The following is a 27346-nucleotide window of genomic DNA, read 5'->3' on the forward strand; positions in this document are numbered from 1 at the left end:
TTAAGGGGGGCTCACGAGGAGAGAGAACTTCATATCTGGAGCGACGTAGAAGCAGGGCATGATTTGTCCTTCTTTCCCTGTCATTTTCCACCCAATTATCTCTCTGCCCATTCCCCCACCCCACCCCACCCCCCACAGACCCTTATACACTACAATTACCTTTCAGACAACTAGCTGACGCCAGAGGGGCCAAATTACAGCGAGCCTCAATTCAGTGATCATTAAAAGCATTGCATTAACAGTTTAAGAGATCAGAGGAGTGAAGTGCAGACTTGCAGAATCATGAAAGGCACAGAAGAACTTCTCTCAAACAAAACATGTGCAGACGGGGGGGGGGGAGAGAACGGTGTGAGTTTATACAAAAGCTCATAAAACCTCCTCCAGAGGTGGTGGGATGATGGGGTTTTCACCCAGCCACCCCACCATATGTCCAAAATTACCATAACACACGCACACACACACACACACACACATCATTTGTCCCTCCAGAGTTACCGGGACACTCTTTTTGGAAAGAAATGTTGCCGTTTACATTTTTAAAGAGTAGATTTTTTATTTTCTGCAAGGCTAAATACAACTCACGATGAGTGAGAAATGTTTGTCAAAGTCATTATAATTCATGTGAGCTGAGCATGTGTGATTATGGACCTTGTTCAACACTGGATCATTCAGGAATGCTTTCTTGCTTTGGAACCAATTTGGAATAAGAAACAGTTCTTAAATAACACACAGTTTCCTCTGTTTGCAGTCGGGCATACAGGGTCATAAAGTCATAATTCTAAGCATGATGGCATGAGTAACGTCAGCAACTACAAAAAAATAAAAAGGAGGAACGCATCATATCTGTCTCTTTCCAATCTCACAGAGTGGTCCGGGACTCCTCTTCTGCATCGACTTTTCTATTGATTTCTGGGATGTAACTGAGTGAGTGCTGCGTAGGAGGACAATTATGCGAGGAGGGGACGTGGGAGGGGAGAGGACCGTGGAGAAGTCCTTCACTTACACTGTTGGCAAACTCTGAATAATTAGATTTATTTTTTTTCTTACAGATTTATGCTTCAAATGAGGTGATGGAAGGTGGAGGCTGACATGGACGTTTAAGATTAAGTCAACATGGACTTGTTTGTACACTAATCATTGCAGCCTGCTGGGAAATGAGCTGTTCATATATGTTTCGCAGTACTTATTTTCATTTTCATGAGTTTCCTTTTTTGGCACATAATGATTTATGGTGTCTGTTTCTTGATTCTTCTGCATTTCTTTACAATGAAACAGAGCTACATTGCTGAACCAAACAATTACCACCAAATAAACCTGATGGAATCAAAACTCACATGCACCCTATGTACATTGAAAATAGTTTTTGGTCACTGTACTTGTTCCTCCTCCCTATAAAGCTACATGCAGTGATTCCAAGTAAGACAGAAATGTAATACATTCTAATGAAGAACATCAATGTATTTGAAAAATATATTTAACTTTGATTGTGTACACAAATTGCAGCCCTCAAAACATGAATCTACTACATTTTTGTATGGGCATCTTCAAACACGCTGTATATTGTCACATGATGCAAATAACAACTGTTACTAAGGAAACTATACCAGTCAATATGTAGCGCACTGTAGGTTTAACCTAAATACCAGATCTGAATCCAGTCTGAGATCATTTTTATAAACCAGATTGAGAAATAGCACAAGATAAAAAAGAAAAAATATTTGGTTTCATCAATTAAATGTTGTATTTAATCAAAAATATAAATCAATAAATCAAATCAAATGGTTAATAATCAAACATGCCCATTAAATTAACATCATCGGTGTTAAAAAGTGATGATAAAAGCTGTTTGTATGTACTTTCAAATCAGACTGAATGCAGTTCAGTTGGGTGTGTTAAATGTCTAAGGAGGATAGATGATGAGGGGGTTATCAGTTAACCTGAGGCAGGAGAGTAGGAGAAGCCTGGGGAGCTGCAGGATAGGAGACCTATCTTCATGTTTTTAGGTCCAACAGAGCAAAGTGGTCCACATCTGCATCCTATAGCAGGACATCCACACCTTTTCCTGGGGATCAGCACATTCAGTAGCACGTCGTTACCCAGGAAAGTCCAGGAAACCCAACCAGTTCTCGGAAAAACTGCACTTCCACTCCGTTTGCGTTTAAAAACTCGTCACGTTTTTTTTGTTTTTTTTTTAACAAAGATGTCCAGAAACTGGATCAAACTTTTACTGAGCGCCTGCTTCACTTCCCTGGCAGTTCTCCTCCATGCTTCTTGGTTAGTTTGCTCCTCCTTGTCCCAGCCCACAGCTGTGTCTCATTTATCTCTTCACTTTTCTCCACCTTAGGTTGAAAAGGGCTATTCCGTACTTTTTCTTTCCCCTTTCTGCTACAACTGTCTTGTGTTTGAATGACAAGGACCAACAAAATACAACTGAGAAAAAGAATAAAACTCAAAAGAGAAATCTAACTGGAAAACAGTAACCAGAGTAAATGCTGACTGACTATGTGCTGCTCTTCTAGCAGATTACCAGCATGGGGCAGCAGAGTACCAGCATCTGTGAGCGACGCAGCTTTTACATCCTGAAAATCCATTTAGCTGCAATCGGCCTTGACCCAGTGTGCGAGAACACCCGGGAAACTGTACATACAGTACTGAACCCTGCAAGGAAAACAGGTGTGAGCAGGTCACACCTGCTGAGTATGACCTTGTTCTGAGAGAAAAATCACTTCAACAGACCCTTTTTGTTTTCTTGGATTTGATGCTCCAGCTAGCTCGTGTCTTGGCCTCTTCTTCACGTTTTGATTTTGAGTCACTACCAAACATTTTGTTTGTCAATTAGCAAACTGAAGAATCCATCACGTAAAAGAAAAAATCCCCTCTTTCTTACTGATTCCATGAGAGTAATACCGTTGGCTGAACTGAAACTTTTGGATTCAGCTTATGACATAGTGGGGAAAAGAAAAGTTGAGTTATTGCTGCAACCTTGCTTTCTTTTCCAAATTGCATGAGGTGTTCAGGTTAACTTGTGGCGACTCCCAAAAAATGTTTCGGGGTCACCGTCCAAAGCCTGAGAGGAGCTTGCAGAACACAAAAATCTCTGGAAAACCATCTCTCTAACATGTGCTCATGCAGCCCCAGCCTAATAAAAACTCAAGAATGCTGCTGGTCTGTGTGCTTTACTGCTTGTGGGGCTGCTTCACTTTTTCCATCTGCTGCAGCAGCAGCAGCAGCAGCAGCTTTGACGGCCTGGCAGTGTGGGGACCCTCACATTTTGGCCTCCAACTGATTTTTTGTCTCCGCTCCAAATGCATATATATAAATGTCCAGCTAAAACTGCGCCACACTCAATTAAAGCCCTGCAATTAGGTGCCTGTGTGCGGGGCCTTTTGTCCAACCCCTCCTAGAGCAGCGCCCTGCTATTTGTGGTGCACAATCTGTCTCGGACTGCAGCCCTGGGATCCATCTGCCTCCCATTTGCCACGTATTTCCAGAGCAGGAGACGACTGGCTCACCGGTGCATTTTCTCATGGCGATGTGAAATAGTGTGAGAGGAGCTGCTCTGTGTGCTTGTGTATGTGAGAGTGTGCGTGTGCACATGCAGGCAGCACAATGTCACCTTGACTACGATCCACAGGAGGCGACGAGGGCGCACCGCATCTGTATATGCCACCGGACAGAGGAGAGGAGAGGAGGGGAGAGGAGGAGAGAGAGAGAAGGCGAGAGGGAGTAGAGGGTATTTGCGTGTCTCTCGGAGTGTGCGCGTGTGTGTGCGAGAATATGCCAAATGTGTGAGTGCGCGCTTGTGTGTGTGTGAGAAAAAGAGAGAGAGAGAGAGAAAGACTGAGGCGGGTATAGCTCTCTCTCAGACAGCTCACACAGTGCTGGAGGATCCCTCTTCACATCCAGGCGGAGCTGAACGCAGAGATGTCAGGCGCCGCGCACACAGGTGGGTCACGCAGCAGCCGATGGGGACAGGTGAGACGGGCCCGGGCCGCTCAGACGGGGGTTCATGCTTCCTCATATAGGGCTGTTTTTTTGGGGGGTTTTTTTGTTCAGTGTCAGAACTGCAGTGTGCTAATGCAAACCAAACATGGGGATTGTTTTGGGGGGCAGGTATAGAGGCTGGGCAGGCCTGCAGGCATGGCCTAAGGGTCATCAGTGTTGGTCAGATGCTTTGGAAATAGAAATTGTGAGATTGTGGGGCATCACAATGAGGCAAAAAAAAAACACAGATACATTTAAAAAAAAGAAATGCTGCCAATTTCTGCATTTTCCACTTCATAAAACAAACACCTTCTTTAGCTGTCACCAGTTTTATTCACATGCTGATTTCTAGTGTTTTAAAAAATCAGTAAGAAAAAACACAAATCTAAATGAGCTGATGTCCAGGTGAGCTGGAGGCTGCCTGGTCCAGGTGAGCTACAGACCTTCCACCAGCCGCAGAGGGACCTTAAAGGCTCCCACGTTTGCATTGCCCGCATCCTCTCCTCTCCTCTCCGGCATCATGTGACTCCGCCGGGCGAATGTATCTCTGAGTCCTTTTCCTTCAGCCGGAGAAACGCATCCTCAGCCAATCGCGTCGTTTTCTCGCTTTCTCTCCCATGACGCCTTCACGTAACGTGGGAAATCTGGAAGAGTCTTATTTGTTCTTTCTCATGTGAGCGGGGTTTTGCGTTTACATTGAGCCGACATGTGCATTTATATAATGAGACTCGTTATTGCACATTATTTGCTTTATTGTTCTTTCATTAGACTTCTATATACTTTTCAACTCCTTCGCTTGACGTGGGGAATTTGGAACAAAGGAGTTTTCAATGGACATGTGAGCGGATTTTATTTTTTAAATTGGGCTGAAATGTTTATTTGATGAAAGCTTTGTGAGAAAAATCTTATTTTCTTTATTGTGCTTCCTATTTGACTTCCTATTTTCCATGAAAAACTGCAGTGTGTTAAAAAAAGACCACTGGTGTGCTGTAAAGTTAATGAAATTGACATTTTTTTTAACTACAATACAGCTCAGTCACATTAACATTACAAAAAAAGAAAGAAAGAAAAACCACCAGAACACACATCCAACTCACTTTTACTTAAACATGTGTGTGGACGACGACGAATCCCCATTTTTACGTGATGCCCATGAATGCATCCCGAGGCCCTGTGACGTCAGCCGCTCCCTCTAGCAGCCAGTCAGAGGAGGGATGCTCTGAACGCAAAGACTGCAGCATCTTCACCGAGAGAACAAGCTGGAAACAAAGATATACACACTCTCTCACTCTCTTTCTACTATATACTCTCTCTCTCACTCTCTCACTCTCTCTGTGTGTGTGTGTGTGTGTGTGTGTGTGTGTTCCTCCTCCTCTGGACCTTCTACACGCACCCCTGGGTGTCTTCATGGTGGAAACCAGGACAAGAAAAGAATAATAATAAGAATATTAATAATAACGGATCGGATTTTTCTTTTTTTCTTTTTGTATTTCAGCTGTAAATGCTTCGCAGAGCTGTGTTTCCTCTCCTCGGTTGACTCTCTCCTCTATAGTTGTGTGTTTTTTGTGTGTTTCCTTTATTGTGGTTCCTCCGGTCGTCGCACTGCCTGACATGAGTGCGCTCTTTTCCTCTCGGCTGCAGCGGAATGACACACATATCCGAAGCTTGATGGAAGATTGACGCTCCTGCTTGCACCCTTCTTTCTTTTTACTCTCTCCGGTAGCTTAGATATCTCCATCTGCAGAGGTTGGTGTTTTTTGTGAGGATTTTATTCCTCCACCACCTCCACCACCTCCACCCACCACCACCACCTCTGACTCGATCTTTCTTTCTTTCTGTCCCCTGCGCATCTCTGCAGAGAGAGGAGAGGAAAAAACGCGCAGTTTATCCTCCACCGTCCGCAAGAAAACAGGCGGATTTTTTTTTTTTCTCCCATTTCCTCAAATCGCTTTCTCCAAATCCTCCCATCAGTCTGTACGTCTGTACTCTGCGTGAGAATAAATAACAATAATTAAGAAAAAAGAGAAAAAAAACGGGGATTTAAAGGCAAACGCATCCCCAAAAAAAGAGCGAGAAAATGATGGCCGGCGGAGCAGTACAGCAAAACGGGATCTTCTCAAATCCTCATCATCACAATCAACCTCCGCACATGGAGTCAGATCCTCCGGACTCACGCAAAAGACCTCTGGAGACCCCGACGGAGGCCAGCAGCACCAAACGCACAAACACAGGAGGTAAGAGAGAGCGCCGGGGTTCGAGCCTGTTGTTTTTTGGGGGATGATTTTGGGGTTTTTTCGGTGATTGCATTGCTGAGGAGGAAGGAGGAGGAGGAGGAGGAAGAGGAGCAGGTTGAATCTGATTCTTGGTGGATTCGTTTTGGGTTTGTGTTCCAACTGCGCAGTGATGTGGATATATAGAGAGATAGCCTCGGTTTTTATTCTAATGAGAGATAGCCTCGGTTTTTATTCTAATGAGAGATAGCCTCGGTTTTTATTCTAATGAGAGATAGCCTCGGTTTTTATTCTAATGAGAGATAGCCTCGGTTTTTATTCTAATGAGAGATAGCCTCGGTTTTTATTCTAATGAGAGATAGCCTCGGTTTTTATTCTAATGAGAGATAGCCTCGGTTTTTATTCTAATGAGAGATAGCCTCGGTTTTTATTCTAATGAGAGATAGCCTCGGTTTTTATTCTAATGAGAGATAGCCTCGGTTTTTATTCTAATGAGCGCTCATTTCCATCGGTGGAAACAATGAGACTGAGCTTAGTTTGGGGAGGATTTGACTGTTTTCTCTGTTGTTGTTTTTGTTTTCTCTCTCTCCATTTATTATCATAATTTCTATTGCGTCTTGAGATTCTCGCAGCAGCCACAGCGGCCATGCTGCGAGTCAGAGAGAGGATGTAAACAAGCGAGAGCCAGATCGGGCTGGTGCTCGATGACCTTGTGATAATCTCGCACATCAGCCACCAATTCAATTCAGGTTATTTTGTATAGCCTAGAATCACAGATTACAAATGTGCCTCAGAGGGCTTTACAATCTGTGCACATGTGACATGTCTGTCCTTAGACCCTCACATCCTCTGTCCTTAGACCCTCACATCCTCTGTCCTTAGACCCTCACCTCCTCTGTCCTTAGACCCTCACATTCACAGGAAAAACTCCCCTAAAAACCCCTTTAACAGGGAGAAAAAAGGAAGAAACCTCTGGGATCCTTCTCCCAGGATGGACAGAATGCAATAGATGTCATGTGTACAGAATGAGCAGCATAACAGAGATACAACACATTCAATGTATATGACATATATGATTCATATAATAAGACTACTTATAATAACAGCAGCAAAATGCACCACCGTCCACCGCCTTTGTGTACAATTACATAAAGCGGATAAACAAGTCCGTGTCATTGCAGCATTGTCAGTCGGTTGCCAAGTATATTTTGGCTGATTTTAATAACCCGCAGCTGTAAAGGGGAGATGTATTTTATATTTTTTTTGGTTCGCTTTAAATTGTCCAATCACTGTTTACCTCATGTGTTCTCTGGTTGGATGAGGTATTATTATTATTATATTCCTTTATTGATCCCCATGGGGGAAATTCAAGTGTTACAGCAGCTCAACTACACAGACAATAAATACACATACTATACAACTACACAGACAATAAATACACATACTATACAACTACACAGACAATAAATACACATACTATACAACTACACAGACAATAAATACACATACTATACAACTACACAGACAATAAATACACATACTATACAACTACACAGACAATAAATACACATACTATACAACTACACAGACAATAAATACACATACTATACAACTACACAGACAATAAATACAAATATACAACACACAGACAAGAAATACAATATTATACAACTACACAGACAATAAATACACATACTATACAACTACACAGACACAAACAATAAAACACATATAAATAAAAAATAAAAATAGAATACAAATAAAAAAAATACAGTATATCCACATGGGGGGGGGGGCTGGTCAGCATGTTGACAGACTGTGGTCTCCGCTGTTGTTGTACAGTCTGATGGCAGTGGGCACAGATGAGCGTCTGAAGCTCCGTCCTGCTCTTTATACACGGACATGTCACCATGGTAATCACCATATTGTTTTTCTGTTTTGTTTACATGCTGTCATGCGCCAAGCATTCCCCATCAACACGGCATTACAAACCATCAGTAGCCTCTCCTGGCCATGCACACCCCCATCATGGACATGCGGACACACACTGCACCCTTAAAATGTGTTATTTTACAGGACACCCGGAAGGGGTGACGACTTGGGAGATGTTGTATAAAATATTGGAAGACTCTCCCTTATACACGTTTTAATCGGATTTGTGGTTTTTAGGCCAACCCAAACTTTGAGTGCAGACTGTTAATGTGAACATGGAATAATAATAATTAATATTAGTCCCATTCATTAAATGAAGGTGCATGATTTGCATGTTACTTGAATAAGTTTGAATATTTTATAAAAATAGGGGAACAAAAACAAGTTCTGCCCTACATTATTTTCCTGTCAGGGCAGAAAAGTCTCTTAACAATGTCCAGGCCTTAATGGGACAATCAACTTCTCCACACAGATTGATAAAAAAACAACAACAAAAAACATGATTGCTGAATGATTTTTACATTCAAATGTAAAAATCTGAGATTCATTAATAAAAAATAAAAAAAGATAATATCTGCAAAGAAAATCCGATGTCACTGCAGGTTTTTGCTGCAGGTTTGATCAGAGAAGAGCCTCCCTCTTTATAAAGGTGGTCAACATGACTGGAAGGCATCCTCTATTACTTACCAAGGTGTCTTTAATGACCCGATTTATTGAAATGGCCACTAAATTTCACCCGGCACGCTCTACGTGGTGGGTGTTCCACTAATTAAGTACGGTGACGGTTACTGTGATGTTCAAAGGGACCTAAAGTCTTAACAGCATTGAGTTTGAATGGCCTGTCCTCTTTAAGTTCACAATGACAGGTGGCACAATTTTTTTTTTTAAAGTCTTTAGCATGACCCCTAAGGGAGTTTTGAGGATCAATATGTTTTTATCCTTTTGTAGATTTCTGGGTGAACTGGCCCCTTTTTTTTTTTTAGCAATGATAGAAAAGAACAACAGCCGTCCTAAGGGGACCATAATTAGACGGGGAGAGTGTGTACGGCTGAGGAGAGGCTAGGGGGTTGGTGGGTGGGGGGGGCTCAGGTTAGCCATGCGTTGTTTAACTGCAGGTCGATGCACTCGGAGCACTAAAGGCTCCTCCTCGCCGTGCGGTGGGCACCCAGGGGACCATCCTCCTGCCTGCATAACAGCCGAACAGGCTCATCCATTTAGACAAATGAAAAGGTTGGGACGACGACGATGAAGATGATGATGACGAGCGCAGCCGACCAGGCTTTTACTCAGGCAGAGAGGGGCAGCCTCCCTCGGCCAGCAGCATCAGCCTGATGACACTTGGTTGAGAATCCTTCGCCCCTTTAAGATAATCAGCAAACAGCAATAAGAGCTTGGCTGCAGGTCTTTTGTGAAATTCTTTGCACTGACCATTAATTCAGAAGTACTTTGTGCCAAAATATAAATAACAGAAATTATTATTTTATTCTACTGCTAATAAGATGCAATAGGTTATGTTTTTTGTGTTGATAGTTTTTTCAAGCTGCGCTCAGGCCGCAGTTTTTGAAAAGTTCACAAAGTCAAAGTGCTGATGAGAGATCATAACAATGGTTGTTTCTCTGTACTATTAGCTCACGCCACACAACCCCCCCCACCCCTGTGCTTCCTCTCTCTGTAGTGGCCTTCCTGCAGCCCCTATTTGAAACTGAAGGCATTGTATTCCCTCACCAAGAAACTGAGACTCATGGTAAGAGAGACTTTGCTTTTGATCTTCTACCTGTTTTTTTTTTTAATCTTAACTGTAACCTTCTTCAATGCAGGACTGATTCAGCAGCGACCACACAAACTCTAAATGTCAGGGCATAACAAATAGGATTTTAAAGTGACGCCCTCATGGGCTCTGCTAAGGGTCCAGGATAATGCATGCTGATACTGTTTATATATATTGTGTGTTATCAGTTCCATGACATCCATATTCATGCTTTTTTATACAAACTCAGTGTTTCATTTTTTTGTCATGGTGCTCAACATTACCGCGCTCATAAATGAGCGATGATGATCTTTGACCTCATGCCAGCCATATCATCAAAACATTGGGGTTTGCAGCTGCTTCTGTGCTGTTCTAATGCTGGTTTAGCGCGTGTGCTCACAGTGTGATGGCTTGCTGAGTGGTGCTGTACTGTGGTTTTAACCCTTTTCTTCCTTTTTTCACAGCTATAAAAAATAAACTTATTATGTGCAGAGCTCTGACAGAAACAAAGAAGCTTTTTAAATGAGAAATATTTCCCTTCATCAGAGCAGAAGATTGTGTTTTTTTCCAGATCTGCGTCACTCAGAATTGAGAGTAGACTTTTCATTCACTGAAGACAAAAAAGATGGTCTGGTTTGTTTCCCCGGGTTGATTCCAAACGTGTGTGAGGGGCATTAGAGAGGACGAGCTGGTCAAGAGAGTAAAAGGCATAATGCGATGGAATCTTAAAGCTGAATGTCTTAAAGATGAAAAGATCAATACGTAGATGCACCACCCCCCCGCCCGGCCCCTTTAATCCACCAACCCCAAACACATTCTTATCTCTGCTGCAACTCGCCCCGACCCAGCAGGCTTCTCCCCCACATTAAAGGAATTCTGAATTTCCCTCTAATCATGCACATATATGATCAGAGGAGCTCAATGAGCCCGTTGTTAATATTTGATTTAGTTTCAGGTTTTTTTGACTTGGATCATTTTCAAAGCCAAACTCGATCGCGAGTGGCTGAAATGAGTAAAAAAAAACTCTCTGTTGTTTCATAATTTAAGGATCTGCAGTGGTCGGCCAATCAGTGTTCAGCGTTTTTTTGAAATTTATTTGCAGAACAGACTCACTAAGAATATCTGATAATCAGTTAAATGCTTTTACAGTATCACGTGGGGATTCGGGACTTGAGGACATCCAGTTGTAAATACCACATTAAATCACTTTAATTATGTTACTTTATTTGTACACGCTTTATAGGTATTTTATTGACTTCGGTGCAGTGACGCAATAACCATTTAAAATAGAGTCGCAGCATTTATTTAAAAGTGAGAGCATATATTTTCACCCAACTTTCTGTTGTTGATCTTTTAAAAAATATAAATAGAGAGTATTTATTTTCTTCTTTTGAAGTGAAGGGCACTGGAGTTAGAGAGAGATAGAAAGGAGCTTAGAACTATATTGTGATGATAATATATTTACATTTTAGCATGTCTTAGTCAAAAAATGAGAAGAGAATGAAAGAGAACAAGGCTAAAACTTTCTACTGTCACTCCAAACTGATATTAGTTAACGGTATATTGTATATAGTATAACTAATACTCATACTAAAATAGAACATAACCAATACTCAGGCTTCAGTATAACAGCAGCCTCTCAGTGGAACAGAAATGACTCAGATTCAGCCCATTCAGAACAAATGCAGCCTTTTCCGGGTGAAAAAAAAATGCTTGTATAAGCCATTAAGAAGTCTTATGTAAGCACAAACTAAATAAATTGGATGGCTTTTTTTTTCCTTTCTCGATGTTCATGTAGGTGGTCAGAAAAATAAACATGCTAGCGCTGAGCCGCCTACAGGTTTAACAGTCAGGGGAAAAGTTTGCTGACCTGGACGCGCAGACCTCTCGGTCCTTTCATCACTTTGCGTTACTGTCTCTCCTCTGCTGTCTGTGAGACGGAGTGCATTCATTTAGCAAATGGATGGACTGGCAAGGCGGCGTTGGGGAGGAGGGGGGAGGAGGGGGAGGAGGAGGAGGGGGGGCCTCGTAATGCCCTTGCCAAGTGACATTACGGGACTGGCAGGATGATTTTGTGTGTGTGTGTGTGTGTGTGTGTGTGTGTGTTGTCCTTGTGTTTCATGGTCCGACTGTATTTGCCATAAGCAGAGACGCAGTATAACGATGGAGACGGAGGCGGCGTGTAAATGACGGACACATGCACACGTTCGCTCAACACACGCACATTAAATAAGCATACTGTGCCGCGGGCCTCGGATCCGCCGTGCTAGACAGGGCCTCTGACGCTATTGATCCGAGTGTCTTCTGTTGCTCCTGGAGCTGAGCTGGAGCATCGTTTTTTGTTTTTTTATTCGGGGGGGACGTCAGTTCAAAGGAGAACTGCCTTCCCTAGCATCGATCAGCTGTCGGAGTTGAGTAGGACGAAGCCCCATATTTGGCTTTGGACAGAGTAGAGACTCCGGGCTGTGGGGGTTCAGTCCTAGATACGACTAATAATTAGTTAACAGAAGATGTTTTTACATGTACAGTGTATTCCTCATACATTGAGGGTTTGATGGCAAGCATTATTTTTGCAGAACGCAGAGTGAGCGCTGCGTCTCACACTCAGAACACGGCGTTCTCCTCTGCGGACACGCCTGCTCGTTCACTCGGGAGCTCCGAACTCCTCTCTTCCCCTTCCATTCCCTCCGTCTTCCTCTTCCTCCTCATCCATACTAATCACGCTCTACTTCAGACCATCACGACTGCACCATCCTCCTCCTTCTCCTCCTCCTCCTGCTCCTCCTTCACCCCCCCCCCCCCCACCATCGCTCCGTCTGCCCACCCCCTTCATCAATCGCCTGCTGCCATTGACGACGCTCGCTCGGCAACCGTTCACCGAGGCTGTCGATCGATTTTTCGCCGCCAACGACGGCAGGGACAGGTGGCTGCAAAACTCTCCTTCTCCTCCTTCTCTCCCCTCTCTCATCCTCTTCCTCCTTTTTCCACCTTTTTTTTTTCAAGCCACTGCGTCAAAGTAAAAAAAAAAGAAGCCATTGTACAGGGTGGGGTGAAGGCGCCGAGAGGTGGGAATGTTCCCACAAAGGGAGGTGTGCGATTGGTTGAGCGAGACGCCGGTCGCAGCTAAGCCGCTCGCTGATAGGTGAGGAGAGCGGGGCGGCGATGAATATGGATAAGGGAGCGATGAAAGGGGCCGACGCAGCGAGGACGAATGGAAGGGCCCCCCTCCTCTGAAATAGCCTCGGCCCGTGAACAATACACACACACACACACACACACACGACTGAAGGGGGAGAAAGGAGGCGGCTGCTTCGGCTATCTTTGTTAGCGTAGCCACCATGTCTGCTTCGATTCTACGCAGACGCCCTGATGATAGGGATCGGTTCAGTAAGGAGGCATTTGATTGGCTCTCCCTTAACCTCCGTAGCAGGATGTTGTTCTAATACAAAGATGGAGGTATAACCCCGTCTGCCACCGACCAGGTCCTTTTCTCTATTCAGATTATATATTCACATTTCTGCAATTGTTAGGTGACCCGGTCTGTGAATCAAATTTTTTAAGCCAATTTTTAAAGGGTTGTGTGACATTTTCAAATTGATATGCCCTCCATTTAATAAATGATTGCTGGCATGAAAACAACGTGTTATATGCTGTTGGTTTTATGAGTCATCTTGATACCTTTAAGGGAAAAAAAGGGCACATTTGTTTGTGATTCGGTGACGCAGGCTTCAAAATGTAGATACAGAAAAAACTCAAAAAGTGTAGAGGGGTTAAACCCGTCACTTTTAGCAGGTTATTGGGCCGTACTTGTATCTCTGAAACTCCTTTTCTCGATCCCCTGAAGAATGTTAAGGGCTTTCGTGTAGTGATTAAGAAAGCGGAGGGCCTTCCGCGCGCTGAAAGTCACCGTGTAAATTGTCAAATCTGTTCCAAATAAAGGCTGGGAAATGCAAAACGTCGGCGCTGCAGAGGCAGAGAAGAGAACCATAAAGGATGGAGACATTATGAGTTTCTTATTACTCGTTTCCGAGTGACAACGGCCATCTTTCCAGATCCAAGACAGCTGGTCAAAGCTTCGCTGCTGGAAAGCTTTACATGTTTGTGTGTGTGTGTGTGTGTGTGTGTGTGTGTGTGTGTGTGTGTGTGTGTGTGTGTGTGTGTGTGTGTGTGTGTGTGTGTGTGTGTGTGTGTGTGTGTGTGTGTGTGAATGCTACCCCCCAACAAAAGAGCAGAGGACTAGAGGGGGTGTGTTAGACAAAGCCTCCCCCTTAACTCTCCCTGCTTAGGGGAGATGAATATTTTCCAAGTCCCCAGAGCTCAGAGGCTCCATCATACCAGAGCCCCCCGCTCATCAGCCAGGCTGTGTTCCCACTGATACACTTCAGACTCCACCCACCCGGCAACATCATCGGTTTTATTTTGTTGCCAGTGTAAATTCCAAATGAATGCTTCATAGACAAAAGCAACACTCTATTTACTTATTGTGATAAATAAAAAACTATTCAATTCAACAGATAATAATACCAAACAATTGGGTACCTCAAGTATGTTACTGAAATATAACTAGTACTAAACATTAAAATTGGAAGCTGCCATATATATATATATATAGATCCATCCATCCATCCATTTTCCGTAACCTGCTTATCCAGTTAAGGGTCGCAGGGGTGCTGGAGCCGATCTCAGCTGTCAATGGGCGAAGGCAGGGTTTACCCCAAAAATGTTCCGAAGTTAACATTTAATAATTCTCAAATTACCTCTACTGAAATTTTCACTTTGTGGTGCTATACAAATTAAGTTTATTTAAACATAAATGTGCAAAGCTGTGACACGGAATGTTAAATGTTAAATGTTAAAAGTCCAAAATCTTTTATAGAACAAATTAACACCCGCTTTTAGCATTTAATGTGTCACTGTGAATCCGCTTCCTTCAGCCACACTCTATACCTCTAGGTTCCTTTTGAGATTACGACAAGAATGAATAAACAGTAAAGTGATTCACCAACTGAAACTCTTTAAAAACTCAGCGTACTCAGAGCCTCTATTTTTATGCCATGAGGAGACGACTGTAGGTGTGTTTGTCAGAGTTAAGCGTCTGGGTAAAATAGTACATGAGAAATTATTTGTGATCTTCAGCTGCCCCGCCCCTGCAGGCCCGTGGACACCAGATCCCAGGATTTGAGCCTCCAATCCCCCAGCATTGAGAGCCTATTCTGGGCCTGGCGGGTCCGCCGGGACCTTAGCAACAGATTGGACTGTTTACTCATCCAGATATGTCGTCATGGAGGACCATTTATTATTTATTGTGAACAACCTCTAAAAAAAGAAAGGTTACCAAATCAGTCAATCTTGAGTGATACAGGGAAAAATAATCCTTTTGCCGTGTGAAAGGAGATGTGCGTGTGTTGGTTAGAGTAGTGAAAACATAGCCCACTATCACAGCAACCAGTAGGGAACCAGTACACAGCTGCAGACACACCATTACCTGTTCTACACTGTAGTCGGCGGTTTGAAGATGTAATCCCTCCATTTGTTAGCCCAGACGTTTGATTTCTTTGTGTCTTTTTATGTGTCTTGTTGTGTTTGTGTTGAGGTTCAGATAACACAACTGGGAAACTGCCAGGTTATCAGCTGGGGAACTACGGGAGGAAAAGTACCTGTTATCCCTCTATTAGCATCTTCTTTGTTTATTAGTCCTATGAATGTAAGTGGAGTGCACACACAGGGCACTGTTAGATAGATGAGCCAACATGCTTTGCTTGCAACGTACTGACACCTTAAGTCCTGAACTGATAGATAGATGTGCGATACCTGGCTGCTCACGATACAACATTAAGGTCATTGTTGTTCCCTAAAGTGCCTCGCATCCTTTTAGGAAGCCCTTAAAATACAACCCTCCTTTGTGACGGCTAAAACATTAAGACGTAATCAGTAACAATCACCACATCTGTAATTATCGTAGGAATGAAAGTTTACATGCTCATTATGTTGTCAGCGTGTCACTTGCTGCACACGGGAGGCTGAGACGCTGGATCGGTGATTATGCCTCATATCAACAAGTGCAGAAAATAGTAGCAGAGAACAATGAATTTGACATCATGCTGAGACATCAGGTTTTTCTCAACGCAATGCCACTAACCAGCAGTGTTATTAATTGTGTGTTTTTCAACCCGGGCGTCAGTAGAGATGTTGACATTGTACATTTCTGCAAACCATGAAAACGTTGACTGTCAACGTTTTCTGAACCAGAAAAGTTTCATGATTATGTTGCATCAAGTCTGCAGAAATGCACATGACACATGGTAAGGTGTAGGCAGCATAAATAGTTAATAGTTAAGGTAAGAAAAACAATATAGCTTGTGTTCAAATAATAAAGTGGCAGTATAACATAAAAGCATAACGTAACAGCGCAACACAACAAAGTAAAGTATCAGAGTAACGTAGCAGCTCAGCGTAGCAGCGCAACTTAACAGTGCTACATAACAGCGCAACGTAACAGAGTACTTAACAAAGTAACCAACTTAACTAACGTATTTAACGTAACTTACATATATAAACAACAAAAGCCTTTAGTGCACTATACCGTGTAATTGTGGTATAGTAAACAAAGAAATGTTATGTAAACAGCGTAAGTGATCATTTTAGAATACATTTTTAATCAGTCTGAATTTGTTGCTGGATTCTTGAAAAACAAAACCAAAAAATAAGTTTTTCACCATCACTATTTATTTAATGTTCTGAGCTGCGAAAGGAAAAATGGCACGGGCAAGCTTTCTGGGACCTCTATTGAATTTTGAGGTCAGTGTTGACAGTGCTGGGTCGGACGTGGCGTGCAGAGCCTCCGTCTGCTTATTATTCCTGGTCAGATTGGCATGCATGAGCATCACCTGCCCTCCTGGGATGTGGGATGACACACCGAAGGGAGCATGAGGTCTAATTACACATAATTAGAATTTGCAACTGCGACAGGTAGATAAATGAGGCTTGGCTTTTCCAGAACTGTGGTAGAAAAAAAGTAACCAAACTTTGCTCTTTGTGGGCGGGGGGTTCACACTGTACGACATGAGTGGCAGCAGCCTTTCACACAATGAGGGTTTAAATTTGTTTTCTCCACAGTGAGGTTCATGAAGTTACAATTGGGAACAAGATGTCTCAACTAAGATTGCAGCTTTGTCAGTTTATTGCTTATTTATGAACTATCATTTATCATGTAAGCCTGTTTCCTCACTTTAATAATTTACAGTCAATAATTTACATCACCCTATGGACTCACAACTCTGTTAAACAACTTTTGATTCATGTTTTGCTTTTAAGTTTTTGCCAAACAAGTTTATTTAAACTATTTAGACTGTCAACACTCACATTTGGTGGAACACGTTGAAGCATTTTTACCAGACATGTTTGTTACAAACCCCTATAAAGTGCAAAAAGCATCCCATCCTTAAGAACAAAGCTGACGTAAGGTTCTGCTAATGTGTCCTACATGTTCAAGATGCTCTTTAATGTTGCTCACCAAGAGCTTTTACTCTGATACCAGAAGATCTTTAAAGAACAGCTTGACAGAAAGATGCACGGCTTTTTAAGCTCAGAACGTTATATGTCAGGGACTTTTAAAAAGAGCTGTTAAACCTGATAAAAGTGGAGGAATGTTGATAAAACTTCTCTGTAAACAGAATAAATCAGCACAGCGCAGTGTGGGAGGAAGAGGCAGAAAGTGCAGCATGTTTTTTTTGTTGTTTGTTTTATATATCTAGAAGTTCATATTTTTGAAAATTGAGTCATGGCAGTTATCAAACCTGCTAAAAGCTGATTTCCAAAGTGTAATTCAATCCATGTTACGTAACCCTGTTAACAAAGTCAAAACTGGAGATCTGCAGCGCAGTTTCATGATACAGATGAGTTTATGTTTGCATATGTTAAAGGCATCCTAGCGTGGGAAACTGCCTTTTTAGAGACATATAGCACAGATATGCCCCAGAAATACTTGTATACTTTGAATGAGAAATAATCGGTGATAAGGATGTAACACATTAAAGATGCAGTCAGGTTTTTTTTTCAGGTTATATAATCTTTAAAAAATATTTGTTTGTTTTAGTCAAATTCTAATTTTGGATGTCTTGTTCTATGATTCATATATAAATACATTTTTCAGTGTTTGCCATGGTAACACGTACAAGTGTCACAGACAACAGCTACAAGTGATGATCATGATGAGTCACTCATTACATCCTCTCTTATACTCGATGAGTCATGTTGCCAAGGCGGCGTAGGCTTGTTTATGAGACGTCGGAAACAGTCTGTTTGTGGAGGGGGTGTTTGTCCGTGTGCGCATGTGTGCTCGTATCTGTTTTGTGCGTGCAATTCATACACGTGTGTGTGTGTGTTTTCATATTTACCAATTCCCCTGCCTTATTAATACAGGCTGGTTATAATTAGCTAGCCTCTATCTAAAGCAGGTCAGTCCAAGGCTGCGTACCCAAAGTGGGTCACTGCAGCACACTGAGAGGAGAGGAGAGAGAGAGAGAGAGAGAGAGATGGAGAGTTTTAGGCTTGTGACATTTCTTCAAGCTGACAAAACAAAAGTGCTAATAAGAGAGCAAGAAGTTAATCGGCACAAAGAACGTCTCTTCATTGTTGCAGCTAATAGGCGTTACAGCCAGCTAAACTAAAACGAAAATATAAAAATACGGACAATAGAAAGTTGATTCGGAGCTTGTTCTGAATTACCATCAGGCAACCGTAATAAGGTTGGTGCCGTCCCACAGGCCTGATTCCCAAAATACGCCACATCCATTCAGAACAAAGGTTTGCATGAGAAGCATGTGAGCTGCTGTAAATGACTGAGAGAAAAGAGGTGGATCATGTTCAACAAACGTCCCTGAATGACAATCGTAATATAACTTTCTTCAACTGAAATCCAGCTGCCTCCAGGTAAAGTTATGCTGATCAGCTCGTTAGTTAGTTTGTGTACAGTAGCTGTACTGTTCTAAATTTGACTCACGCACGCTTCAGATCGTTTATACCTCTCAAGGGGCTCCGCTTTGGAGAAATGTTTGTAGAGCTCTAGAGTCAGGAGATGAAGGGGAGAAGGATGAAGGTCCTAAAGAGAAAGAAGAAGAAGAAGTAGAGTGGTCGGTTGAGAAGTTCATTGTCATGTAGGCATTTTTATTTGGAATTTGGAATCATCCAGTTGCAGTGAGAAGTCCGGAAGGGAAGAGCATTTTGATTTGAACTGAAAACACTCAGGGAATTCTCAATTAACACAAGCTTTTATTGAACTTTCTTTTAAGTGAGTGAGGTTGAGTGTTTTCTCTCTACATATACATCCATGTCCCTGCAGTTTGTATTTCATCACTAGCAGGGCAGGGGAGTGTCAGGTTTCCTGTCTGTGAACTCATGCTTTGACTTGGCTGAACACCCAGAGATGAGAACAGAGCCCACCCTGAGTATTTAAAACTCTGAACACTGTACTACTACAATCCATTTAGAACAGATGGAACAATTTTCAGTATTTGAACGAAGACTTGTTGCACAATTTACTGCACAACATAAAGACACATGTTCCAGCGTCAAATACAACTTTTTTAGAAGTTAAGAGTACAAGAAGTTATAGTGTTTTGCGACTTTCCCAGTGTTAACACAGGCCCAACACTGCCCAGATGTACAGTGTGTGATGGAATTGGGTTGCAGCTCTAGCTATTCCTTCATGCTGCATTCTTGTAACATGGAATTACAGTAATTACCAGCGTCTGACATGTAAGTGAAGTTCAAGATACAAATCACAATTTAACCTGCGAAACATGGATTTTTATGAAATCTCTGATATTTCAAATTTTGGAACTTAAGCAGAAGTGCCTGGAAAAGTCAGACATTCAACGTAACTAAACAAATTAAAGTCATATTATGGATTCAGAGTGTTAATCCTTACATGGCCAACTCGTTCGTTAAACTATAAATAGTGAATATTTTCCATTATGATTCAAACTCCAAGTGTCTCTTTTTACCAAATGATTGTAAGCATCAACCCGAGCAGAGGCCTGATCAGCCAGAAAAAGAAACGAGTGGGCGCGCACAGTCTTTTACTAATTAAATGTATTTATAGAGAGGTGTCACAAACACCTCTGTTCCACTGTTGTTTTGCTGCAATGTGAGTGTTAAAGGGATTAAATATGAGTTATGGCTATTAAAAGGCATTAAATGGTAAATGCTGAATGTTGCTTCTCCACCTACCAATGAAGGCAGGATATTAAAAAATGTTGTGTGGATGAGTATTTTTTACAGTCCTGTGTCTAGTGGACAGAGAACGGCAGTAATATGAGGTGCCCGGCCTGGTGAGAGAGAGAGTGTGTCCCTCTAATAATAATCCTATTTTAATCTGCCTCCTGAGGTTCTGTGTCCCGGATTATCAAATATGAAGGACGCTGCTAGGGAGGGAAGCTGGGAAACAGTGAATCACTTTAAAGAGACATAACACTATACATGTGGAGAGCAGTTGTTTTTAGATTCACAATCTAATGAAGAGTTTTTTATACAATTAAATGTAGTCTTTTTTTATTGTTTCAATGTGCGATTTAAAATATTAAGTGGCGTTTCTTCTAAAATAAAAAAGCAACATAGTGATACATTTATGAAACAAATTAATATTTTGTCTAATTTAAGGCTTTAAAGAGCCAATTCAACAAAATAAACATTTTCTGATTTATAGTAGTATCTCTCCATCGGATAGTTTTGTTTTGAGATATTAAAATTACATCAAGATACATAATTGTATATTTGTTGCTTAATGCAGTAAAAATATTGTGTCTCTCTGCAATTTAGGTGAATTGAAACTTCTAAATTGACATATTTGACAATATAAGCCTGTTAATCTTAAAGGCTTTAGCAAGATGAACCACAGCAGAATGGCATTTTCTTTAGAGCGACATACTACATCCAACTCTCTTTATTTACAGATTTAGGGCAATTGGGCAACTGACTTAGTTATTTATGTGAAACAGCCCTTAAAAGAAGAAGGAATGAGAAACCAAGTGCGAGGCGGTGCTACTCTTTAGTTGACCTTCAGCTTGTTGACATCGTGGCCATGGTAACAAAGGCACATCTGTTTCAGAATGGGAGGGAACTCTTCTTATTTACCTAGTCCCACACACACACACACACACACACACACACACACACACACACACAAATCTCTGCTGATGAACCTTTGAAACAATGCCTTCACATCTGTTATATTGACGGGCGGGTTAGTGGTTCTTCCTGAGAGAGACAGAGGGAGGAAGAAAACTGCTGTGGCCTTGGAAGTTCATTATGTGTGGTTTAGTCCGGCAAATACAAAAAATGACAAATGTTACGGTTTGTAGCGTATGAGGGCCAGCTGCTCTCTAGGCTAAATGATGCTCTTGATAAGTTATTTCTTTAAGAGCCTGTACTGATAATCAGAAAATAGAAATAAACTCACAAGGTGCAATATGAGCAGCAAGCTTGCAGTAAACGCATTTTCCCCACATAATATGTCAGTTTTCACGTAACACCAATATGTTTCCAAGCATAGCCAGTGGAAGTCCGAGTGAGGAGGACAAGTCAAACAAACAGAGGAAACCCAAAGTCAATGTTGACTTAATTTGATTTAGTTTGGGTTTCATTTGTCGCAGATTTTAGATATTAAAAATTAAATTGCCTGTGAAATGCAGGTAAATGTAATATAGTTTTAATGCTCAAAGAACTGAAGAAAAAACATACTTTATTATTATCTTAATTTGGGTGGATTTAACTCATAATATATTCACATGTTTTAACAGACAATGTATGCTGGGAGGTGGGAGAGAAATAGAACCATAGAAGCATGTTCTCAATCTTAAAGACTTTAGCAAGATGAACCACAGCATAAAAGCATTTTATTTTCTGACTGAAACTTTCAAACACAAACAAACTTTTTAGAACACGAGTTTGTGCAGGATGACGTCACCAAGAACTGATGTTCATGCCTTCTAGTTTGTTTTTAATAAGTCAGATGGATCAGCTGTTAAAGGGACCTATGAGGAAGAAATGGATACAAATATCTGACTCGGTGCTCGTCTGCTTCGTGTTTTGTTTGTGTGGGCTTTTCAGCACGTGTTAATAAATGCACGTGTGTGTTGTTGTGGTGTGCATGTGGTGTTACGCGTTCTCAAGGCGTTGCATCCGCAAGTGCCGGTTGAATCTGATTAGCTTTGATAAGAAACGCAACGGGCAGCGCTTTTTCAAACCCCCCTTTCTCGCACTGAGGCGGCTGACGAAGACCAGATTCCTCAAGGCCCCGCCGCCGAAATTAGATCAGACCAATCTGGACTGAGCGTTTAGAGGCTCGCACAAATAGACGAGCGGAGAGAAAAGAAAAGGGGAGAGATAACGTGAATCATCAGATTGTGGGAATCATTAGTTGTCATGGATATCAGTCATCGGCCGATGTGATTGGACGGATTTATGCAGCTTGAGTAATCTCCGGATGGTCGCTTGAGAGGGAGAAAATGATTCTGCTGCGGCATCTGTTTCTGTCAGACTGTAGTTGCTGACAGACAATGTGTAAAATTGTGAAATTGCCGAAAATTGTCAAAAACTCAAGAAAACTATAGAAACAAAGGGCAGGCATGAGGGCAAAGGTTCTAACAGACTAATAATGCACACTGTAGCGTTTAGTATTATGTTTCTTTTTCAGCTTTATTTGAAGTTAAAAACAACACAAACTGCAGTAGCTCTCTCTCTGACTTCCTGTTTCCTGTTTTCTGCTGCAGAGGAAGGCGAGTACTTCCTGAAGGTTTTGATTCCCAGCTATGCGGCGGGCTCCATCATCGGTAAAGGAGGTCAGACCATCGTCCAGCTGCAGAAAGAGACCGGAGCCACCATCAAACTGTCCAAATCCAAAGACTTCTATCCGGGTAAGACACCAACACCACCACGGCTGCTGCTTTACACGAATGGATGGACGGATGGATGGATGGAAAGATGGAGGGAAACTTCATCTTTAGATAATTACACTGTTAATTCACTCACTCACTTTATTCTAACACATAGAATATATTTCATACGACCAAAACAGACAAGCAAAAAATTATAATAAAAAAATGATCATAACAAAAATGTACTATCAAGTATCAAAATACCAGTACATGAAATAAAAGATCCTTCATCAGAACAATAGATATATATTTGAACAGTGACAGATGGATGGATGGGGTCATTGGTGGATGAATGAGAAACAGCAAAAAGCTGTCGATGGACAGCAATGAATAGGAAAATGAAGAAGGATGGATAGATGGATCTGTTTTCATAATGTTAAAACACACATGCACTGATAAATAAACACACACACAAACACTTAACAGTAACAAGATTTTCTTCCTGCTGAGTGACATCTCAGTGAGTTTCCCTCACATCAGAACTGTTGACCTCCTGCTTGTTTTTATGCACCGACAACTAGAGCCTCATTTCAACGCCAAGGGATAGATTTATGGATTCATAAGGCTGCGTTATCCCTGTGTGTGTTTGTCTGTGTGTGTGTGTGTACTTGTATATCTATCTTTGTAAGGACATCTTGTAAGGACAAATTCAAAGGCCTTTTTGAGGGTTCAGGTTTGGTTTTAAGGTTCAGGTTAGAGTTAGGTTTAACTTAAGCTTATGGTAAAGGTTTGGGATAGGCATTTAGTTGTGATAGTAAGGTTCAGGGGCCAAACTTTTTTGGGATTGTGGGCCATGTACAGAACAATGTAAGGAGTCAGGGGCAAAACAATAGTCAATTCAGTTTTTTCAACCAGTTACACTGCAAGAAAATCTGTTTCTACACTAGAAAACCACATGTGCCATAGAATATGAAGCTTTTACATTACAGTAGTTTACTGGTGTGCCAACATATAACAAAAAGGGGTTCTGTATCTGCTGCTCAAAACTTTTAAGGGCCCACTTAAAATGTGATGATGTCATGTGTAAATCTGTAAATAGGTAAAGTTGGAACAGGCAGAAATATTCAAATACCAGATTTTGTTTATGGCCTGAATCCAAATGAAAAGGTTACAATGTAAATGTATTTATATGAATATAAAAATAAGACGTAAAGAACCGAACAGGCAGAAATTATAAAATATCGTTTTCTGTGCCAAGAGGTTAAGGCATAGATAACTCCACTAAATTTAGTCAACATCTAGTCTTTAAAGTATGATGTTTAGTGTGCATACAGTGACATTTATTAGAAATATGCTCAAGCCATATTTTTTAATTTTTTTTATCACCATGGGCCATGCATGGTCTGTAGTTTGGCCACCCCAGGACGAGGGAATGCATATTGTCAATAAACGTTCTCACAAAGATAGAAGTACAGGGATGTGTGTGTGAGTGTGGCCCTAAGTTTGCGTTGACAGAGGTTGTGAGTCCTCAGGGACAGAGGGGCCTTGACTGGGCTCACGTTGCACCCCCCCACACACAGACACACACACACACACACACACACAGACACACACACACAGACACACACACACAGACACACACACACAGACGGTTCAACAGATCAGGATTACAGGTTCAGAGGTGAAATTGTATTTGTCTAAACTCTTAATTCTGCCCTGGTTTGACATGTGACTGGTGCAGTGAGGAGGGGGAGGAGAGATCTGTGTGTGTGTGTGTGTGTGTGTGTGTGTGTGTGTGTGTGTGTGTGTGTGTGTGTGTGTGTGTGTGTGTGTGTGTGTGTGTGTGTGTGTGTGTGTGTGTGTGTGTGTGTCATCCTGCTCGTACTGTCCTGCTGGGAGTCAGGAGGTTGGGGTTGTTTGTCTGAGCTGTTGAGGAGATGAAATGCATGTTGTTTCCAACCAAACACGTGAGAGCAAAATACATTTCTATACTATATTAAATATGTTTGAAAGAAAACAGTTTATTTTCCCTGGATATATCTATTTTTTTTTTTTCAATCAAAGGCTTATGTGACACCCTTTTCAGTTATATATCTCACATAAGTAGGAGGGAGGAGGTTGGGATACATCAGTGTTAGGCTAATAAAACCTTTGGGCAGGTTTGCGATTTGGTGAAACACTGAAAACGCGTCACCACAATCTTTTCCTTACCTCCAACTAGCTCTTAGCGTTGCCTAAACGCAACATAAAAAAAAACATTATTCATGCTTTCGTTGCCAGTAAGGGAAGTCGTAAAAATAAATGTTGACAGTGAAGGTTTTTCAAGTTGGACGAACTGCGTTTCCAGAAATGTGAAATATAACATAAACGCATGTGTCTCCCTGCGGTTTGACTCCTTCCCTGCCTCCACTTTGCTCGACCTCGAACCACGTGGAAAAACAATCGTGGTCGAGATTTTTAGTGCCTTCATGTGCGTCCAGTTCAGCTGTGTGTACTCAGTGGCAGGTGGCGGACTGATTCAGTTTGGTGAAACTTATTTATACGACCCTAAATCTATTACTACAATGTATACTTTTCCCTCTGAAGTCATATTTTCAAGACCTCCCACGGTTGCCGTAGCGCCTGCGGAGTCACTGATGTAATCGCCGCCCTCGGGCCGAACACAGAACGAGGTTTCTCTGGCTCTGCTATAGAGACTTTAATACTTCTCAGAGCTGTTGCAGATTCGTGTTGGTTTCTTTGTGAAACCGGAGCCGCTGAATAAATCTTTGACAGAGGCAAGAGTCTTTTACAATCAGTTATTTCCCATGTTTATGACAGTGGCCCAAATGTGTTGGTTTGTGTGACGTAACTGTGCTTCAGTCCTGGCCGGGAGTCTCTAGAGATTAGTTCGGAAAGTAAAAACGAATTTTAAGCTTTGCTTTAGACTTCAAAATAGCCCTTTTTGCTTTTCTTTTCTTTTCTTTTTTTGCTTTAACAGCAAAGAAAATACAGACAAAGATTCACCCCTGGTTGCCTTTTTTTTACTGTGAATCAAATAAAAAAATTTTTTTTAAAGTTTTTTGCAAACAGAAACATTAATTCCAGTACACTGCATTCTGGGAATCTTTTCCCTGTAAAGCTTCATTTCACATCTTCCCGTCTCCTTTGTTCAGCCCGGGCTGCATGCACGCTCTCTATTTCCATCTACTTTAACCTCAACCGTGATCTCAAAGTAAAGTGTTCAATTTGGAATTCAGCTCTCATTCTCGTTGTCTTGGGTGCATCAGTTCAGCGGTGGGGTCTGCAAAAACAAGCCACCGTTGTTTGACACCGGCACACAAGACTCCTGGAAGCTCTGCCAGCTAGAACAGATGCAAGGTGCAAGCTCCAAGATGCACATGCACACACACACACACACATACTTAAGGGACAAAATGATAAATTCACTGACATAAATAAAAACAAAGAAAAGTGTGAATGTGTATGAGCACATATATTGAAAGTTTGCAGAAGGGGAGTACATTTGAATCTACAAAAAAATATTGAAAGGGCAGAGATAGAGGGGGAGGAAGGGAGACAAGTGAAAGAAAGAAAGGAAAAAGAAAGAGAGGGTTGTATGGGCCTCAGTCTAGAGGGGAGGACTGAAGAAGCTGTGTGTGTGTGTGTGTGTGTGTGTGTGTGTGTGTGTGTGTGTGTGTGTGTGTGTGTGTGTGTGTGTGTGTGTGTGTGTGTGTGTGTGTGTGTGTGTGCACCCTTCTTAAGCGCTGAAGGGGGCATCTGTATGCAAATGAGACACGGTTCTTCCTGGGTGACAAATCAAAAGGCCCACCTGCTGCAAGGGCCTGTGTGTGTGTGTGTGTGTGTGTGTGTGTGTGTGTGTGTGTGTGTGTGTGTGTGTGTGTGTGTGTGTGTGTGTGTGTGTGTTGGGAATAACAGGGCCAGTCTAACGAGAGTAGAGAGTTACTGCTGTGTCTGGGCCAAAGCGTCTCATTCCTCTCCTCTCGCTCCTCGGAAGACATTAGTCGCCTTCCTTTTCTCCTCCCCTCCTCGTCCTCCCCCATCTACTCCCCTACACACACACACACACACACACACACACACACACGCACACACACACACACCGCCATCCCAGCTGTCATGGAAAACCTGGCAGAGGTCATTTCAATTTTTGGGGAATTTCAACTTAACGACTCTGGAAATATTAGATAACTTGAGAGAAAGCGTAGATTTTGTCACTGCGAGTGGCCCAAATTTGAACCTGGTGTAAGTTCTTCCAGTCTGTACACTTTAAAGGAATAATAATAATAACCAAGTTAAGGCGATGTTGATAATTTTTGCCAAAGTCCCACGGGGCAAAAGTTGCATCAAGCCAAAAAGTGAGATCACCATTTTAAACTAAAATAAAGCACCTCTGGCTCTCTCTCTTCCACACAGATTCTTTATCACAAATCTCGGACAGGGTTTGGCAGCGTTTCAAGCACAGAAAGTTGGCGAAATCTCAAGCTGGATCTCTCAGATTAGAAATGTCGAAAGTTGAAGTTGAGATAAAAACAAATAAAAAAATACACTCATTTTGATTTTTTACAGTTAAAATC

At 41.9% G+C, this 27346-nt stretch overlaps 1 protein-coding gene across 2 annotated transcripts in view; it reads left to right on the top strand.

The window, feature by feature from the left end:
- Nucleotides 1-6006: 6006 nt before the first annotated feature.
- Nucleotides 6007-27346, top strand: part of LOC129094949 (RNA-binding protein Nova-1-like) — a 69772-nt gene continuing 48432 nt past the window's right edge. Inside the window, exons 1-3 of one of the 2 annotated variants that reach the window (XM_054603273.1) lie at nucleotides 6007-6218; nucleotides 9823-9891; nucleotides 22665-22808. In XM_054603273.1, the coding sequence (XP_054459248.1) occupies nucleotides 6062-6218; nucleotides 9823-9891; nucleotides 22665-22808 (370 nt within the window). In that variant the 5' untranslated portion in view covers nucleotides 6007-6061. The remainder of the gene's footprint in view (nucleotides 6219-9822; nucleotides 9892-22664; nucleotides 22809-27346) is intronic. The other variant, XM_054603279.1, reaches the window with a different exon arrangement.

The sequence above is a fragment of the Anoplopoma fimbria genome, chromosome 1 (assembly GCF_027596085.1).
Source record: "Anoplopoma fimbria isolate UVic2021 breed Golden Eagle Sablefish chromosome 1, Afim_UVic_2022, whole genome shotgun sequence".
Taxonomy (NCBI): Eukaryota; Metazoa; Chordata; class Actinopteri; order Perciformes; family Anoplopomatidae; genus Anoplopoma; species Anoplopoma fimbria.